Consider the following 19,027-nt stretch of genomic DNA (forward strand, 5'->3'; position numbering starts at 1 on the left):
CTAGGGCACTGCCTGTGGGGCAGAAGTTCCAAGGTGCCTCCTTCAGCTTATTTCTTTTGAGGATGCTGCAGCTGCAGCTTAAAAGATCATTTACCGGATGACAATCTGCAGGATGCAATCAATCAAGCTTTTTTGTTTTGTTTCTATTGGTTACTCGACCATGAAAAAGTAAAGAAATGCTGTGTACACACACACATGCATAAACAATCATAAAAAGGAAGGCATAAAGAATGCTACACACATACTCATACCCTCTTCACCTGCCAGGATAGATAGATAGAAAGAAAGACTCAATATGCCATTCCCTTTCAAGAATATACAAATGTAAAATGATACAGCAAATGTAAAAGGATGGCAGCAAAAGCTTTGAAACTAGCATGCCAAAGACTATATCCTGTTAACCAGGTATATTTTCTCTGTAGGATGTATTAGATCAAGACAATTGCATTATAAAAACTAAATTCCCCTTTCCCACCTGAAAGCCATGGTTCTGTTTGCCTCTAATGTTCTGATATAATGTTAAAACTTTGCAAGAGTTTTGTGTATATATACATTCAAATGTCTTGCCTGGGAAACCAAGATGAAGAGTGTGTTAAGAGCGATGCTTGGAATCTTGACCTGATAGCTGAAATATGATGGTTTCAAGATGTGCCTCTCTCAGGCCTGTCTTTTTTTTAATCACTGCCATGAGAAGATGCTCCCAAAGTGTTGCATTTCTGCCTCCTGCTTGATCTTCTCCATTATCTTCCAAAGACCAGAGGGTAGCACTTGCAAGGAGATAGATAAATAGATAAACAGAGATTTGCAAGTTTCCTGTTTCATAAAAGACAATGATTAGGAGAGGCATAGACTTCTGTTGAAAAAGATTTCTTGAATGTAAACTAGTTTTCTGTGTGCAGCTATGCATAGAGTATATGCGTAAAAAAAGGAGCATATAATCCCAGTGCTATTTTAACTGCGTGAGATCACAGAAAATGAACATCAAACTGAGGATGGATCTACAACAAGATCTACAACAGAATAATCTTGAGCTCTTTTTTATAAGCACAGTTCCTCGTTCTTTTCATTCTGCACTCCATGTGTAACCAGGAGTGATTGTTTTTAAATCAACACATTTTTTCATTGGCCATATGTTAGCGAAGGACTGGACCTGATGTCTCCAGTGGGTAGGCCCTGGGCAGCAATCAGTGGACAGAAGCATACTGTTTTTTTCTTTCTGAAATTCTATCCTTTCTTTAATATCTCTTTATCTCTCTCTCTCCCTTTCATATTTAGTGAGCTCCTGCAGATAGACAGGTGATCAGAATTTTTTGTTCATTGTGCTTTAAATCAACACACACAGAGAGTGATCCAAGTTACTAATGTCTCTTCTGAAAATCCATCTCTTTGACTTTCTATTTAGCCATGACACCAGTTTAAAGAAAAATAAAGGTTTCCCTTGTGCTAGTCATTCCCGACACTAGAGGGTGGTGCTCGTCTCCATTTCAAAGCTGAAGAGCCAGTGCTGTCCGAAGATGTCTCCGTGGTCATGTGGTCAACATGACTAAACGCCAAAGGTACATGGAACGCTATTACCAAAGGTGGTTTCTATTTTTCTACTTGCACTTTACATGCTTTTGAAGTGCTAGGTTGGCAGAAGTTGGAACAAGTAATGGGAGCTCACTCCATTAATGGCACTAGGGATTCGAACCGTGGCACGACATAACCGCGGTAGACTAAAGCGCGCCGACAACACTGCGGCGCTAAAACAGCGATGTCAAAAGCGCGCCCACAACAGCGCGCCCACAACAGCGCGCCCACAACAGCGCGCCGACAGAAGCGCGATTTAACTTAAGGTAAGGTTTAGGGTTAGGTTTTGGGTTAGGTTTAGGGTTAGGTTTAGGGTAGGTTTAGGGTAGGTTTAGCGTTAGGTTTAGGGTTAGGTTTAGGGTTATTTTTAGGGTTATGTTACAGTGCGCTTCTGTCAGCGCGCTTTTGTCGGCGCGCTGTTGTCGCACGGTTTTGACGGTGCGGTTTTGTCACCGCGCTTTAGTCACACGCGCTTTAGTCTACCGTGGTTTTGTGGTGGAACCATTCGAACTGCTGACCTTCAACAAGCTCAGCATCTTAGTCACTAAGCCACCAGGTACCTGCTTTTTTCCATGAAAAAAAATCATTTCCATGAATACATTATCCAAATAAACCTGGTATTGTTCACAATTCTCTTCTAACTTTCATGTGCAATTTAAACATGTCCAAGAAACATATAAATGTGAAAACAGAGATATCAGAATGAAGGATAGTTATCTCTGTCTATCACCTAACTCTCCATATGAAGTTAAGGCTTGACTCTCCTCCCCTTCTCATGCACATCCCTTTAGTAGGAAAGGATGCAGAGATGCCAAAGTGATCTGTTGAGCAATATCTTGGGGACTTTATGATTTCCTCATTTAGATTCCTTTAGTTAGATTCAACAAATAGTTCGCAGCAAGGCTGGGCTGGGGGCATCCTGTAGGCATACACCTTCCCATCTCTTCTGTAAACTCTACAGAACAGATCGTGGCAAGAACTCATCCCCCCCCCCCTTTTAACACTATTAAAAGGCTTCAGTTTTGTGCCAGCGTAACAGCGGCTGAAATATTCCAGCAATGCTGAGTATGAAGGGAGGGCGTTAGTCTCCTGCGTCAGGCACACACTCTCTAAATCTCCTCGCTTATCCTTAGAGACCAGAATTAAGGCGCAACGTTCCCAAATGTCACCGGCGTTGGACAGTAAACAACAACGCTCATAAAAAAAACTGTCCCAGCTCACCTTTTAAGCCCTACTCGATCCAACCTGTAGCGCCGCCACAAACAGGCCGAAGTTTAGGGTCCCTGTTTGCGCAGGTTGGCTTCTTGCCAACGGTTGCAAGAGGGGAACCGCCAAAGAAGGGCGACCGCAATTCATTCGGTTTTCTCACTTTCTCTTTATCTCTCCCTATGTGTGTGTCTCTCGGTTAAGCGGCCGATAAATACAAAGCGGTTTGGAAATTCAAGCGGGGTTGACAGAGGAGACGCGGTTGGGGTGAATCGATTAATCAAGGCAGAGGCTGCAGGTCTGGGCGGAGAAAGGGGAGGCTTGTGTGAAAAAGGGGGGCTGGTGAGAGAGGGGGGAAGAGAGGGAGTGAGAGAGAGAGAGAGTATGTGTGTGTAAGAGAGAAAAAGATTGAGAGAGAGATTTGAGAGGGAAAGGGAGACACTCACAGAGAGTGTGTGTATGTGTGTGTAAGAGAGAGAAAGATTGAGAGAGAGAGATTTGAGAGGGGGTGTGTGTTGCGTGTCGGGCTTCTGCACCTATCCATCTCTCCAACACCCTCCTTCAAATCCGTCCCCAATTCCTACCGAGTTCAGAGCTTGCGCGGCTGCCCGCAAGGGTCCTTACTGGGAGGAAAGCTGAAGGCAGCAAGGGCAGGGAAGCTCTCTGATCTCGCTCCAGGGACGAACATCAGATGACAGCTCCAGCACACCGAGGGAGGAGAACCCCGCTCGCCCTTGGCCGCTAGAGACAGCAGAGCTGAACCCAGCTTCAGCTTCCCCGAAAGGTCAGGCGCCGCGCAGCAGCGGCCGGAGCGAGGGAGCAGCTCTCCGGACATCCCCGCGCAAAGCAGCCGAGCCCGAGCGCGAAACCTTGGGCGAAAAGTTACCACTCGTCTTCCCCCCGCATTCACTTAACCTGGAAAGAAGAAGCCCGCGAGGACCAAGGAGAGCTCTGCGCTTGTAGCTGAAGATGCTGCTGCTGCTCCCGCTGTGGCTGCTGCTGCCGGAGTTGGCCCTCCTGGTGCCGGCTCAGAAGTTTTCAGCGCTCACGGTAAGGCAGCCGGGGCTGGCTTGTGAACCTCCGGCTGTTTTTTTTCCTCCCTTCTCTTCCTTCTCGTCGCCGCGCCGGGGCAGCAAAAAGCCTCTCGCCGTCCTTCTCCTCCACGCTGCCCACCCGCTAGCCATCCACGAGGGTGCTCTCCCAGTCCTTTTTGCCCAAGCGGGAACCTGCCTTGAAGTCGACTTCCCTGGTCTGGGAGTCCCAAATCTGGAGGGAGGGGGAACTGTCTTCCAAGCGTCCCTCACTCTCACGTGTTGGCTGAAATCCTCACTCGGGGTGGCCGGCTTGATTTTAAAGCAAAAAAAGGGCTCCGGTCCTTAATGCTAAATCTACCTCACCCTACCCCTTTAAAATGTGAAAGTAGCAATTGTGGCTTGTAGATCTTCGACCCCTCTTTTCCCAATTATCAGCAGGACTGGTAACCTTCGTTTGCTAGGATACATTTTATTAGAAGGAATTGCATCCTATGGCTATCATTAAGTGTTATACCTTATGATTCTTGACGAATGTATCTTGTTTTTATGTACACAGAGAGCATTTGCACCAAAGACAAATTCCTTTTGTGTCCAATCACATTTGGCCAATAAAGAATTCTATTCTATTCTATTCTTAAAATTGCCATCGTTCTTAAGAGTTCTTGTGCGCACAAACATGCTTGTTTGCAGTTAGTTGGTTCTCTCCGCGAATTTTTCATAATTATCTTCCAACCAACCAAGGGGGAAAAAAATCACTGGGTATCGATTTCCCTGTGCCTAACGAGCACGGATATTTACATCAATTCTTCTCGGAGAGGTTGAAGGAGCATCAATAAGTTTAATTAATACTGAGTAAACCTCTGCGCCTTGGGTATTCTCTGCCAGGTATTGTAAAGTAATTTGGAGCAATGAAGTTTATTGAATTTGTGTTCAGTTTAAGTGCTGCCTTTAGGATATATTCAATCTAGTTTGGTTCTACTGAAAGTGCTTGGACGAAGTGCAAGTGCAAGGAAAGTGGTTAAGTGGTTTGGGTTTGGCAGCTTGCAGCTTGCTGGAAATCCTGGGGGAATTAGGCTCCCGGTTGCAAACTAATTTGCTTTTTTGGGGGGAAAAGGGGGGACAGAGGGAACTACAGATTTACGAGTCTGAAACACTGGTCCTAAATGCAATGAGTTGGAATACAATGAAATGTTCAAAGGTTTTAGGGCAATTTACTCCAAAGGCTTGAAATAATGTGGCTTGACGATAGAGTTCACTCCAGTGAATGGGATTCATTTTCACTTTCTAGGTAGATGCTCCCTGCGTATTTTTTTTTTTTAGGAGAGTGAATAGGAAACAAACTGGTGCTGAATAGGCTTGATAAAGATCCAGCTTCAGGACTGCTAGCTTATAACCACTGGGCACGAGGCAAAGGAACCTGGCTGTGCTTATCTATGCTGTTTCGAAACTCAATAGAACTTTTACGCATTAAGCCTAATGAATGAATGAATCCAATGTCTAATCCATCACTAATTTTCTTTGAGTCACTTCCAATAGATTTAACATAGCATCGAATGAATACCGTGTTTCCTGAAATATCAATTCACCAGGTGTTTGAACTTGTTTTGGGGGATGGCATGGATATTCATTTCCCATTAATGCACTGAGGATTCACTGGAATTGTGGGCAGAAATCCCAGTTATTCTTGGTAATTTCAGTTACTCTTCCCTCCAAGCACATATGCTTAGAAGTACCTTGATCATTTTGATTTGTGAACTGTTTTCCTCCCAAAATACTTCTAGGCAGCTGCTGGGTTGCCCAAGAAGTAGCAGTAGATGGGCAACAACTTTGGAAAGGCTAGTTTTATAAAAATACCAACCATCACTTCCCTGGGAAAACCTCAGAGTTATAGAAGTTACATTTTGTAAAATGATGGTTTCTTTCAACTACCTGGATAGCCTTTCAGATACACAACATACTCTTGCTTTAGAGAGTAGATGTCCTTCTCCAGCTTGACTCCCTAGTTGATTAGACTGTTGAAGACCAAATATTCTATTGAGCATTCATTTATTCATAATGCCTTTAATTACCCACTAACTAGTATTCCACACAAAAAAATATTCAATGTGGAAGACAGCTTGAAGGTTCAGAAGGATATCTCCTCTTCCAGTGTTGGCTGAGAATACCTTAAAAATTTAGTCAACTCTCCTAAATCTTCCCATTGTCCTCTGTCATGAGGCAGAAGACTTTCCTTCCTCAAGCTTTATGCTGGGGAACGAAAGAATAAATAGGTGTTTTGTGTGTGTGTGTGTGTGTGTGTGTGTGTTCCTCTTGGTATGATTAGCTACATTTCTGCCCCCTTTATGAAATACAGAATGGGTAACTTATGATTGTAGATTGACCTCTGAGCTGTATTTCATGTTCAGTCCAAACACCAGCTTTTTGGAAAAGGAGCCAGTTTGCTGCTTTCAAAAACTTGTCCTATTCCAAGATTCCTCAGCCATGTTGCTAGGATATTGCATATGAATTTTACTAAAGTCAGTCTTGGTAAGAATAAATGCAAACTGATTAGCAAATAAGCTATTGCTCCACATTAAAAAAAACACCCAAGTCTACATATAATTTACTCACTTGTCAACAACAAAAGAAAGCAGAATTAACTTCTGTTGCATACACTATCAGTTTCACAAGAATACTTTAATAGAGATGTTCATTTACATTACAGCACCTGTATGTAAATTGAACTGAAATTATATTCTATATATAAATTTATGCAAGCTAGTTATCACAGTTTATCATTCTGAGACATTCCAGTTTTCTTTCTCTCATTGTAAAAAATCTTTTGTGGGAAGGAATTTCAAAAAAACCCAAAGTGGTGAGTTATTTAATTTATCTTTAAATCATCTTAAATATTGCATACTGGATAGTGATGTAGGGGCAGATTCCAAAACATGAACTAAGAAAACAAGTAGGTAGAAGAGGTTTCTCTGCATTTTCCTATCAAATATCCTTTTATTTACATTTGAAAAAATAATATAGCAACAATAATAATAATATACAATTCTGTCTGGCCAAAGAACAACCAGTTAAAATCCCCCATCCCACCCCATAACACTGAGTGCCTTTGCAATGCTGCATTTTCATGACAATTTCCTTACTTTGAAAATTGGTGTTATAGTCTTTCCTTTATGAGAAAGAGTGGGCAGCATATATTCCACATATCCATCTCTCATCAGCCTTGGTCAACATAGTCAATGATAAGAATATAAGAGATGTAGTCTTACATCTCTTAGTAGATGTAAGTAGATGTACACTTAGTAGGATGCTGGTTGCCCATGTCTTCATTAGATGAAAGCTGCCCTTACTTCCAGTATCCTTGACTATCTTCATCACTACAAAGGAACAGCTACACAGATGTAAAAATAGATACAGCAGCCAAGTATTAAACAACGTGTATATAACAAGTCTGGGTTGTACATTGCTTCTGAGTTAGCTGCTTAAATCCAGTGGATTTCCAATGGGAATTAATTTAATACATCTGTCTACAAGTTTATAGCTTTAGGGCATTACTTGAAAGCATCCCTAGAGGTAGTGTTTGATGTTACTATTGGCTTATAGCTTAGGCAGAGAGGGGGAAGAAAAAGATTGGTCCATCAGCTGTGTTGATTTCAAAAAGGCAGCCATGCAGGTTGCTTGTGAATTGACATTTATATACCATCTTTACTTTTAATTTTTTTGTTCTGTCAACAGATTGGTGATCCAGTAGCCAACTAGAATCAGAATTGTGGTACAATATTATAAATTAAAATGATTCCTTTGTATTGGCTCTATTTGATTGTCTAATCAATCAAAGTTTTATGTGATTTTAATTTTCAAACTAAGCCAATGCAATATGCTGGTACAATGGGATATTTCATCCCTCTGCTAGATTACTGATTGATCATTGCATTTTGATTGTGTTACCATTTGTGAAGTTTCAGGTTCTTTTACTCATTAGGACTTGGGCTAGATAATCCTTGTGGTGCTTATTAAGTTTACAAGTTTATGATTCCATGACTCTTTTCAGCACACCTTAATTGCACAAAATGAGCTGCATTAAGGTAGCAAAGAGCTTTGTCTTTACTGATATAAATCTAAGGTTATAGGCAGACCAGTTTTGGAGTGCTCCAATAGTTAACACTTTTTGGTAAGGGTCATTTGACAAGAAAATTTAGCTGGCTGGCCATAATAGAGTGCATAAATGGTCCTTGTTTTATTTGGTATGATTTTGTTAATTGCATCAAGATAATAGAACAATAGGACATTGATGACTAAAGTAAATGTGTAAAAAGGTTAAATTAAAGCCATAAGAATGATCCATTTCATTTCATTTCATTTATTTAGTTTGTCAAACATGTACGAGATAACAAATATAAGTATAAACATGGATATGAACACAGGAAATGGGTACGAATAAATGGAGGCAGTAGGACAGGGACGTTAGGCACGCTGGTTCACTTATGCATGCTCCTTACAGACCTCTTAGCAATGGGGTGAGAGAGAGGATGCATTTAAAAAGCAGCTGAGCAATTGACTGTAAACAATTTGTATAGTGAAATGACTCAGGTTCACTTTATGCCCCTTTCAAATCACCTTTCACAACTAACCTGTTTACCCCAGATTTTGAGATGATCATGGACTAAATGCAAGGGCCGAATGTTTTTGTTAGTGCTAGGTTTAAATAACTACTTTAAAACTCATAAAATGCCTTAAAACCTAACGGTTCTTTAAAGGTTGGAACTCTGAGGAGGAACTGTGTTATAGACACATTATTTATAACAGTCATAAAATGGACATACCATTTTATTTATCTTAGACTGTCAGTAAATGAGAGTTTCTGCTATACAATACCATAAATGTTATCCGACAATCATTTTTTGTGCAACTCAAAATGAGAATGGCTGGGTCATTCATGCCTGACATTCTTCAGAAGAGGTCCGATTCTTTTTGCAGACTTTATTTACCAGAAAATGATTTCTGGGTTAAGAACTAACAATTGGCAATCTTAAAGAAGCTCCAAATATGTTATGGTGTGTGATTTCTGCAAGGGCAGATCATAGTAAATCAGGTAGATATTGACAAATATTTATCTCTGGGGTGCAACATTTTAAAGTTTGGCTTGAAATATTTTACAGTAAGTAATATAGAGTTTCTTTCCTCATCCTTAAACTTTGAACAATATTCTAAGTTCTATTCCATACCACACTTTTGTGCTGTATCATGAAATTTCCTGGTTTTAACAAAAATGTATGCATCATACAAAAGGATCGGTGCTGTTAGCTAATAGTAATTTTATCTTACAGGTTAGCAGCTTTGTTCCCAAGGGGTTCAGAGAGGTTTGCAGCTGCCTAAATGTGATTGGAATTTAGCAACTTTAGAGGGGAGATCATAGCCAGGGGATGGGAAAGTAACAAGGAGGGATAGAAATAAATTTTGGCTATGGATGCAGGTCACATCACTGTTTGATAAATGAACTCAAGGTAGAAAAGTGACTTCCTAAGAAAATCTATTGCACAAGAGAACCCATAGAAAAAAATGAATGATTTATAATAATTGAGAAATAATTGAAACATTTGCATGTTCTGGTACTGTCAGTATACTAGTTATGAGTCACATTCACTGAGGTACCTAAGATAAAGGTAAAGGAATCCCCGCGGATTTTTCTCCGCTTGTCATTGCCAATTATAGGGGGTGATGCTCATCTCTATTTCCAAAGCCATTGATTGAGCACTGTCCCAAGATGTTTCTATGGCTATGTAGCTAGCATAATGTCATGGAGTACCCACAAAAGTGGTACCTATTAATCTATTTACCTTTGCATGCTTTAAGACTACTAGGTTGGCAGGAGTTGGGGCAGGAATGGAGCTCAACCTGTTGCATGATGCTCAAGTCTCAAATTTTGACTGTTGGCTGGAAAGCCAATAAGCCCAACATCTTAACCACTGAGCCATTCCCCCATCCCGAGTCATATAAAGGAACCCAACAATTGTCTACCATGTAAGGGATATTACTTAAATTGCCACAATGACTCTGTGGCAGGCAACTGGGATTGCTTCATGAAGCATATCCAAGTGTAGTTCAGATTGTGAAGTATTGAAGTCACATTCCCTAAGCTAGGAATGTGACCATTTCAAGACACATGGGCTTTATTGGCTGCTGGTTTACCATCCATTCAAAAAAATTTTCCCAGTGTATGCTAGGTCCATAACATTTAATGGAGTATTCAGAAAATATGGAACTTCAGGAAATTGCCATTCTTCTGATGATATTAGAAATATGCATTCACATAGGTCAAATTGCACCCATGAAGAATGTTCTGGAATATTGGTTATTACCTCATGGAATCATTATTCTAGATCTTTTGTCCCTGTGAACATGAAAACATTTTTTTACTTCATTCTTTCATATCTTACTTGTGTCAGTGCATATTGGCATACCTGTTAAACTTGACATTTGAAGGATTTGCATTGTTCCACTATTATCCTCATTTCCACTTCCTCCAACACAAAGTTAAGGAAAGCATCAAGCATAAATACTTTTCCCAATGGGATTGCCTTAGTTTAGTTCCAATTTAGCTTCAGTAGGGAGAATAGAAGTACCTTAGACTGTACGTTAATGTCAAGTGCACTTGGCTTTCATTTGGAATCTTTATCAATTGCTCAAAGATAGCAAAGATGCAGCTTTCCAAGAAATAATGGGCCATTTTTGTTCCTGCATTGCCAGTAATAATGATTAAGTAACTAAGTATATCTATTGGGTCCATATACCAGCTCTCCCCAATCTGGTGCCCTCCAGATACCTGTTCCCCAGAATTGAATGATAGCAAATATGGAAAGCCCAACAACTCTGATCTAGCAAAGTCTGAATCCAACAAATTGAAGAGCATCACCTGAAAAATGTTAGGATATGCAGTTGAGATGAGCGCTGTTTTGTGGGTGGGGGATGCAGGGCATTATCTATGATCTTCCTTCATGATGCGCTTTATCTTACTGTCCCCCCCACTTTATCTTACTGTCTTTGTCATAGGTTTTCCTCTCTCTGTTTTTATGGCTGATCTGTACTCTACATCCCAAAGGAGATGTGAAGGCCAGTGATGACAATTGGTACTCCTTATCCTTGTTCCTATTGGTACATACTTTCTTGAAAAAGTCAGGGAAACAGGCAGAAAGAGTAAGAAGCAGGAGCAGTATCAGAAGGTTCTGTGGTCATCAGAAAGCCTGTCCTAAAAAGAAGGGTTTGGCAAGGAGCAGATTAAAAACCAACGATGGATCACACACTTTTAGCATATGTGCACATCAAACAGATTCATTACTGTAGATACATTCCATGTCAGATGCCCAGAAATACTTGGGAGGAGTGTTACTCTAACAATACAAACACTGCAGGAATTAGCAGTTTATACTATGATAGGTTTGAAAAATAAAAGGGACTGAAAATCATTCAGAAATGTACATAATGAATAAGCGCTTGCATATTTATTCGATTCTGATGCCACCTCACACCATCAATGAATCAGAGTTAGTGACTTTCAGATTCCCACACACATATTTTGATTTTATAATGCTGTATTTAAAACGCAATTTCCCCTATATATTGAGAGCCAAAACTGCAAATACTAAATGGCATGACATGTGATTTGAATTGTATATTCCCTCATAGGTTTTTGATGGATTGTCCAGCAGCTCCTCATTGCTAATTAAAGCTGCCAATATAGAAGCAACTATAAAGAATACCATGTCTGTTGAGGTTCAGTTGATGATTTTTCAAGGCTTTTAAAATATCAGGCTCAAGAACTGTTAACCTGTCCATTTCCAAACTTTCTTTGTGCAACCATAAGTTAACCAGAATCTTGACAAAGTCTGGTTTTTCTGGAGGTCCAGTAAGGGTCAGAGTTACTACCTTTTTTAAAAAAAAGGTTTATCACTAGGTGACTAAAAGATTAAGGACAGTCATGTCCAGTCAGTACTTGGCCTGTACACTAGACGGGAAGTAAAAATAAGAGGAAGAAGGCAAGGACAAACCATTTCTTTATTGGGATCAAGAAAATAATGTAGCTGTGTCCCTGTAAATCATTAGAATAGCACGTGATTTGAAGGTAACTTTGCCTTTATCAAGGAAGTAATCTTTAAATCGATAAATCTGAATTCTTTAGTTCATTTAATCCATTATTTTTTACGCACTTTCCCCTCATCCTACTTGAAATAGTATTATTTGTCTGCATGTGTGCTTGATTGCATATGTATTTATGGATTCAGTAAGAAAGTCAAAAAGCCAGTTAAGAACCAGCTGAATGCTCTGGCATTGACTATGAGATTGAACTGGTTCTTAACTGGTTTTTAACATTTGCTATAGTCCACAGTTATAGTCAACAGTCAGTGGTCTCTAACTCTTGATATAAATGACTAAATAGTTTTAATGCATGTACTTTGTTATAGCATGGGGTACAGTCTTGTCTACGATCCTGAGTATATATAGGGAGGAATTAGACTGACCTTATTCAGTCCAGATTCCAACATATTAATCATAACACACACACACACACACACACACACACACACACACACGAGGGAGAAGGAGAGAAGGATGGAGGAAGGGGCTAACAATCAGAAGGGCATTATTAGCAGTACTAGCAAACATTAAGATTTCTTGAGAATAACAAATAGTCATATTTTATTTATTTGCAATCAGTGTCATTTGAGAATTCTATGTCTGTGCATGTGATGAACACCAGATGGTGACTAGCAGCTGATGTTTTGCAGCTTGCCATGGCAACTCATCACCATTTTTCAAATGGCATGATGATAAATTGATTGAGAGTTCAGATAATTTGGTACGACCTTTGTGAAGTTGTGAGGCCTGTTAAGATCAGATTACCAACTCAGTTCTCTAACTTGGCCAGGGTAAACAGAGCATTGTACTTAATCCTGCTAATTTCCCAATCTTTAAATCACTTAAATTACTTCCTTAAATTTATGTTACTAGATTTGAAATAGCATGCACAGGAAGATAATTGGAAATTTGGAATATTGTTCATTTTCTGAGCCATTGGACTGGGACTATCACAATGACACCAGGCTGACCATCTGTCTCCATGTGTAGTTGCTTGGCCCTAAGTTTGTGGCACCTTTTATGTTCAGCGATGTGGGATAAACTTTGTTACAGTTAGTAAACCTGTTTTGGAATAAACATAAAACTCTGTGTAGAATGATAGAATCATAATTTGAAAGGGGGCATTTATATCATCAAGTCCAACATCCCCTCAGTGCAGAAATCCAATTTAAAATGTTCTAGATAAACTACTTAACCTCTCCCCAAAGTCTCCACATCTGACTATACTGTATTCGGCAAAGGGGAATTTGCTTTATGGAATGTTTCTAGGTTCCACTATCAAGCTATTCTTAGGTTAAACATTTTTCTAACATTTAGTCAGAATTTGTAGAACAGCATTTCTAGCTTGATATCTTGAATTTAGGTTAACTTCAGCTTCCACAGATTATCAGCCAATATTGTATACATTGGCTGAAAAGTATGAAAGGTGAAAGTTCAAGATATTTTCAGCATGAAGTTGGGCTGATAACTTTGGGCCTTTACTCTCTGTCAGCCCAACTCATTTGATAGGGTTGTTGTTGTGAGGAAAATTGAAGGAATATTAGGTATGTTCACCACCTTGAGTTATTAATAAAAAAATAATAAAGGCAGAATATAAAGAATAAATGTATAAAGAAGTCAAGAGAAAGCTAGTAAGAACATACAAGGCTGTCTTATATCTTTAGTAAGAGGTTTGCTCCACTGAATGGGCTAGTTTACTGTAGAGGTTAAGACATCAGGCTAGAAACCAGGACGCTATAAATTCTAGTTCTGTATTACATAACTTCAAGTTTTATTAGTTTATCAAACTATAAAATACAAAAAAAAATTAAAATTATGGGAAACAGAAAGAAACCAGGACACCATGAGTTCTAATTCTGCATTATACACCAAGGTGACCCAGTTACTCTCTCTCAACCCTGGGAAGGAGGCAATGGTAAACCACTAATACCACTTTATAAAACCTTAGTATGACCACATCTAGAACACTGCATCCAGTTTTGGTCACCATACTATAAAAAAGAAGTTGAGACTCTAGAAAAAGTGCAGAGATGAGCAACCAATATGATTAGGGGACTGGAGGATGAAACATATGATGAACACGTGCCAGAACTGGGCCTGGCTAGTCTAGTGAAGAGAAGGATCAGGGGAGACATTATAGCAGTGTTCCAATATTTGAGGGGCTGCCACAGAGAGGATGGGGGTCAAGCTATTTTACAAAACACCTAAAGGCCAGTCAAGGAATAATGGATAGAAATTGAACAAGGAGCGATTCAACCTGGGAATAAGGAGAAATTTTCTGACAGTGAGGTCAATCAACAAATGGAACAGCTTGCCTTCAGAAGTTGTGGGAGCTTCAGCATTGGAAGATTTCAAGCCATCTATCAGAAATGGTGTAGGGTCTGCTTGGGCAGGGGGTTGGACTAGATGACTTGCAGTATCCCTTCCAACTCTGTTAATCTGTTAATTACTTCTGAAAATTTTGCCAAGAAAACCGCAGCAACTGGTCCAGGTAATTGCCAGGAGTAAGACACAAAAATAAATAAATTGTTCCATCTTGTTCAGTGCTTTTCTCCAGGGTTTTAAACAAGTTTATTTTCTAACCCAACCTGGACATGAAAAGAACAGCACCAAATGCCTTCTGCTTGCAGATAATTCAGACTTTTTATGTGATGGCTCTTTGATGTATCATTAAAGAGAAATGGGGAGGTTTATATTGAGGAAAAGTGATAACCAGAGGGAAGTAAAAAGGAGTGAAAAGCGAAAAGAAAGAGATTCAAAGTGTCTGAAAGTCTTTCTTATTATCTCACCTATCAGTAAGGATCTTATGCATACAAACAAGCTTCACTCTCCCAAAGCTTTCTTTGGTTTAAATGGCCGTGTATTTGAGAAAAAGCTGTGTATTGTGCTCTTTAAATCTCATACTAGACAGGTTTCAGATTAATTACACCTTGATTTTTGCTTTACATAGCTGTGTCCCTCAAAGAAGGAAAAAAGGACTAAATCTTTTAGTATATTTTACTTTATTTTCTTTAGTTTACTTTACTTTATTGTCATTGCACATGGTACAATGAAATTAAATACTGCCTTATATAACTATAAAAATAAAAACATAAACATACATCCTTTACATTCTGCATACTTGAAATTGAAAACCTGATATTGCACTATGCCATAGAATTCAATATGGTTACTGCTCTGGGATAAAAGCTGTTTTTCAGCCTATTTGTCCTTGTTTTTATTATCGTGTACCATCTGCCAGATGGTAATAGTTCAAAAAAAGTGTCCCCAGGATGAGATGGATCTTTAAGAATATTTTGAACTGTGTTAAGGCAGCGGGAGCCATAAAGCTCTTCCAAAGAGGGGAGAGAGCAACCAATGATCCTCTGGGCAATGATGTTGACGCTCTGGAGTGCTGTGCAATTGGCGAACCATACACAGATGCAGTAAGTTAAAATACTCTCTATGGTGCAGTGGTAGAAGGCCACCAGCAGTTTTTCATTCAGTTGTTGTTTCCTGAGAAGTCTCAGGTAGAATAATGTCTGCTGGGCCCCTTTGACCAGTGCTGCAATGTGAGTGCCCCCGGTCTGATCCTCTTTTATTGTTTAATCCAAATCTATTGTTTTGTAGTGAATAAATATGATAAATCATGGTATGATATAACACGGACCCTGGTTTCTCATATGTAGCACTGCCTTATTGCTTTGGTAATAGGATATGGCGAGTGTTTGATTTGGAGTTTCTTTGAAGGTGGCAAATATTATCATTTTAATGTGTGGTTGTTGATGTTTCTGTGCCATGGGGCATAATAGCTTTTTTTTTTTTGGCTTAAAGCCTAAAGATTTCAGGCTGCTCTGCCAATATTCTGATGGTTTGGATAAGTGAACGATCTGCATTTGGCAATGGATATTTTCAACACTAATTCCCCAAATTCAGTTTGCAAGTTTCATTTCATTTTATTTTTTTGTTTCCTGTAATATCAATTGACAACTGTAGTTGTTTGGAAAATATTGTTTGGCAGCCAATAGAATGAAAGATTTTTTTAAAAAAAACCAATTCTGCCAGATGTTGAATATTTTGGGCAACATTTTATTTTTGTTTCATTTTGTTTTTGCCCAGCACTTACCTTATGTGATTTTAATATCCTGGATGTTTCCACATTGGTTTAGATGGGCCACTACAGTTGAACAAAGAAAACCAAAACACAATCAAAACCTTTCAATCTTAGGGACACACTTGGATGGCGCCTAGAAACCCAAACATTTGGAGAAGTTACTTTAATTTAATTCAAACCAAGACCATAAATAAAACTCTGTGTGGCTCAGATCTTAGCAGCAGCCTTGTTAGGAAAAAATGGGCACTGGTGCAACCAAAAGCATTAACCTTGAAAATCAAAAATCCCTGGCTTTTTACTAAAACAAATTTCCAAGATACGCTGCTTACTTTGAAAAGAATATAAAGGAATACAGCAAACCTTTCCATGATAACTAATGGAAAATAAATTGCATCCAGAATTCTGTGTACTCTTATTATCGGGGGCAAGGGGATGATAATTGGATTTGTATCTCATCTTTTCATAAAAAATCGCCAGTTATTATGCAATAAAATGCAAATAAAATAAAATTTCATGCCTAAAACATGAAAAATGATTAATTTAAAAACATAAGTATCCATGAGATTAAAACATACATTAACTACAAGTAACCTTGAAAGCCAAATATCTGTCTGGAATCTATCGCCTGTCTGTCTGTCTGTCTGTCTGTCTGCAGTTGAAAGAATTGTAGAAAAGGTATTGAATCTCTTTCTCTGACATGAAGTTCTGGAGCTTTGGAGCAGTCATGAGGAAGGCCCTGCTACAGTGGGCCCAGGGACCAACTTTGTGTAGAGAGGAGACTTTTCTGAAGACCAGAGAGGGCGTGGTTTCACAGGCTGCCTGCATCCTGTGGATGGTGCTTGCTTGTTGGACTGGTTCGGTCCATGGACTGGGGGTTGGGGACCCCCTACTCTATTACATGTGTCTCTGCATTGTGCAAAAGAGTAAAGGACCTCTGTTATAAGAGAACACATTATTTCAAATATCCAAAGGGCATTATAGAAACTACTCTGAACTTTGCAGAATCAATTTTACTGTAAGGTTAATTGCTTCAAGCCACAAATGTTGGGAGGCAAGGAATGAAAGATGTAGTGCATGCACTGTGAAGTTTTCCCCATCATCCCTTAAACTACTATGTCACCCTCAAGAAAATGCCATGCATGTTTGAAGCTAGGATTAATACGGGCGGGTCCCACCCCTGTGAGATTTATGCTTTTATTACTATCTTAAACACCAGCACCATTTGTCTTAGAGGCTTCTTTGTTTAAACGGACTTCAAAATGGCGATTTCTCCCCGTTGGTGACTGATAGGGGATGTACTTAGCCGGTTTTACCTTCCTGCAGACCGCTCCTTAACAAAATAAATTTTTTTTTTTTGGAAACAGAGGGGAGCGAAAGCGCTGTTTATTTGTTTATTTATAATGGCACCCAGGTCAAAATCGAAGCGTCTCTCTACAAATGTGCCTAAAGAATCTAAAGAATCTATACTGGAATCGCAGCCCTTGTCTCCTACACCCTCTACTGGAGAATTTTTAACACAGGAATTTTTATTTCAAATGCTTAATGATTTTAAACAAGAAATTAAGGAATTTGTATTGGAGCTATATGATGATTTAAAGTCTAAAATTGACCAAATGAAGGCGAATACGTTTGCAGCCGTGTCTGCCCTGTCAGATTATTCTGCTGAAATACAGAATAAATTGGAAAGCTTGGAGGAGGCTAATTTTAATTTGACTACTAATATTCAAATATTACAACAAAAAATTAGAGACACTCAAGAACAGCTCATGATGATAAACTTTAATAAGAAGGCATTCGCAATAAGAGTCAGAGGATTCCGCGAAAAGGAGCGAGAGAATCTGAAACAGACCTTTGTTGAAGCCTTCAGCCATGCGGTGGGAAGCCCGGGACTTAACTTTGATTGGCAGATTCGGAAAATCTATCGCCAGAACTCGTTGGTAGCGGAACAGCGACAGCTCCCGAGGGATATAATTATATATTTTTCCACAAAAGAATCCAGAAACGCGATTATGCAAAAGTTTCATAATAATAGTCTGCGAGTTGATGACCAGGACTTGATTGTTTTCAAAGAAATACCTTTCCAGATGTTGAGAGCAAGAAGAGACTATGCTTTTTTAACTAAAGAGCTTAGAAATCAACAGATTCAATATAGATGGGAGGCCCCAGCCGGCATTACGGTCACATTTGAGAATCAAAGACTTCGTCTTAACTCTGTTTCGGAGGCTCGAGATTTCTATTACAAGACTTTGAAGACGGGACTTCCTGATTCACTTGGAAAAGAGGAGAGACAAGCTGAGGGAGAAGGCAAGCAACAGACCACATGGCTGCAAGATGGAGGGGGTAGCCTTTCCTCCCTCGGAGAAGCAGAAAAGCGGAGATCGAGGATTTAGACATTTTAAAATATTTGCCAAAGTTGTGGACTGAATGGGGGTTTGCGACCTCTCTCCGGTAGAAAAAGCGGAACTTATTGGTGGGGTGATACTGATTGTATATATGTAAAATGAATGCGGAATGATTTATGTTGTTTAAATTCTGTTAGAAGGGATTACTTTAAAACAGAAGGTAAACTGACTCTTGTTGAAAGTATTATTTGAATATGTGGAATGATCCATGCTATTTAATTTTTATTAGAAGGGAAAGCTTGGTGAAATTATTTTGAGTTGGATTTTAAATTAATGTCTGCATAAATTTGATAGTGGTAAATATCAGAGAAGCAAGGGATGAGGGTAAAATGCATGCGGAATGATTTACGTATATTGGTGGGGTGATATTGAATGTATATATGTAAAAGGATGCAAAATGATTTATGTTGTTTAAATTCTGTTAGAAGGGAAAGCTGGACGAGATTATTTTTTAAAACAGAAGGTTAACTGATTCTTGTTGAAAGTATTACCGTATATACTCGAGTATAGGCCGACCCGAATATAAGCCGAGGCACCTAATTTTACCACAAAAACCTGGAAAAGTTATTGACTCGAGTATAAGCCTAGGATGGGAA

General features: G+C 39.3%; 1 protein-coding gene across 3 annotated transcripts in view; it reads left to right on the forward strand.

Annotated features, from left to right (window-relative positions):
* The first annotated feature begins 3,208 nt into the window (after positions 1 to 3,208).
* Positions 3,209 to 19,027, forward strand: part of SMOC2 (SPARC related modular calcium binding 2) — a 140,399-nt gene continuing 124,580 nt past the window's right edge. For all 3 annotated transcript variants that reach the window (XM_032216926.1, XM_032216927.1, XM_032216928.1), the window contains exon 1: positions 3,209 to 3,825. In XM_032216926.1, the coding sequence (XP_032072817.1) occupies positions 3,745 to 3,825 (81 nt within the window). In that variant the 5' untranslated portion in view covers positions 3,209 to 3,744. The remainder of the gene's footprint in view (positions 3,826 to 19,027) is intronic.

The sequence above is a fragment of the Thamnophis elegans genome, chromosome 4, assembly GCF_009769535.1.
Source record: "Thamnophis elegans isolate rThaEle1 chromosome 4, rThaEle1.pri, whole genome shotgun sequence".
Taxonomy (NCBI): domain Eukaryota; kingdom Metazoa; phylum Chordata; class Lepidosauria; order Squamata; family Colubridae; genus Thamnophis; species Thamnophis elegans.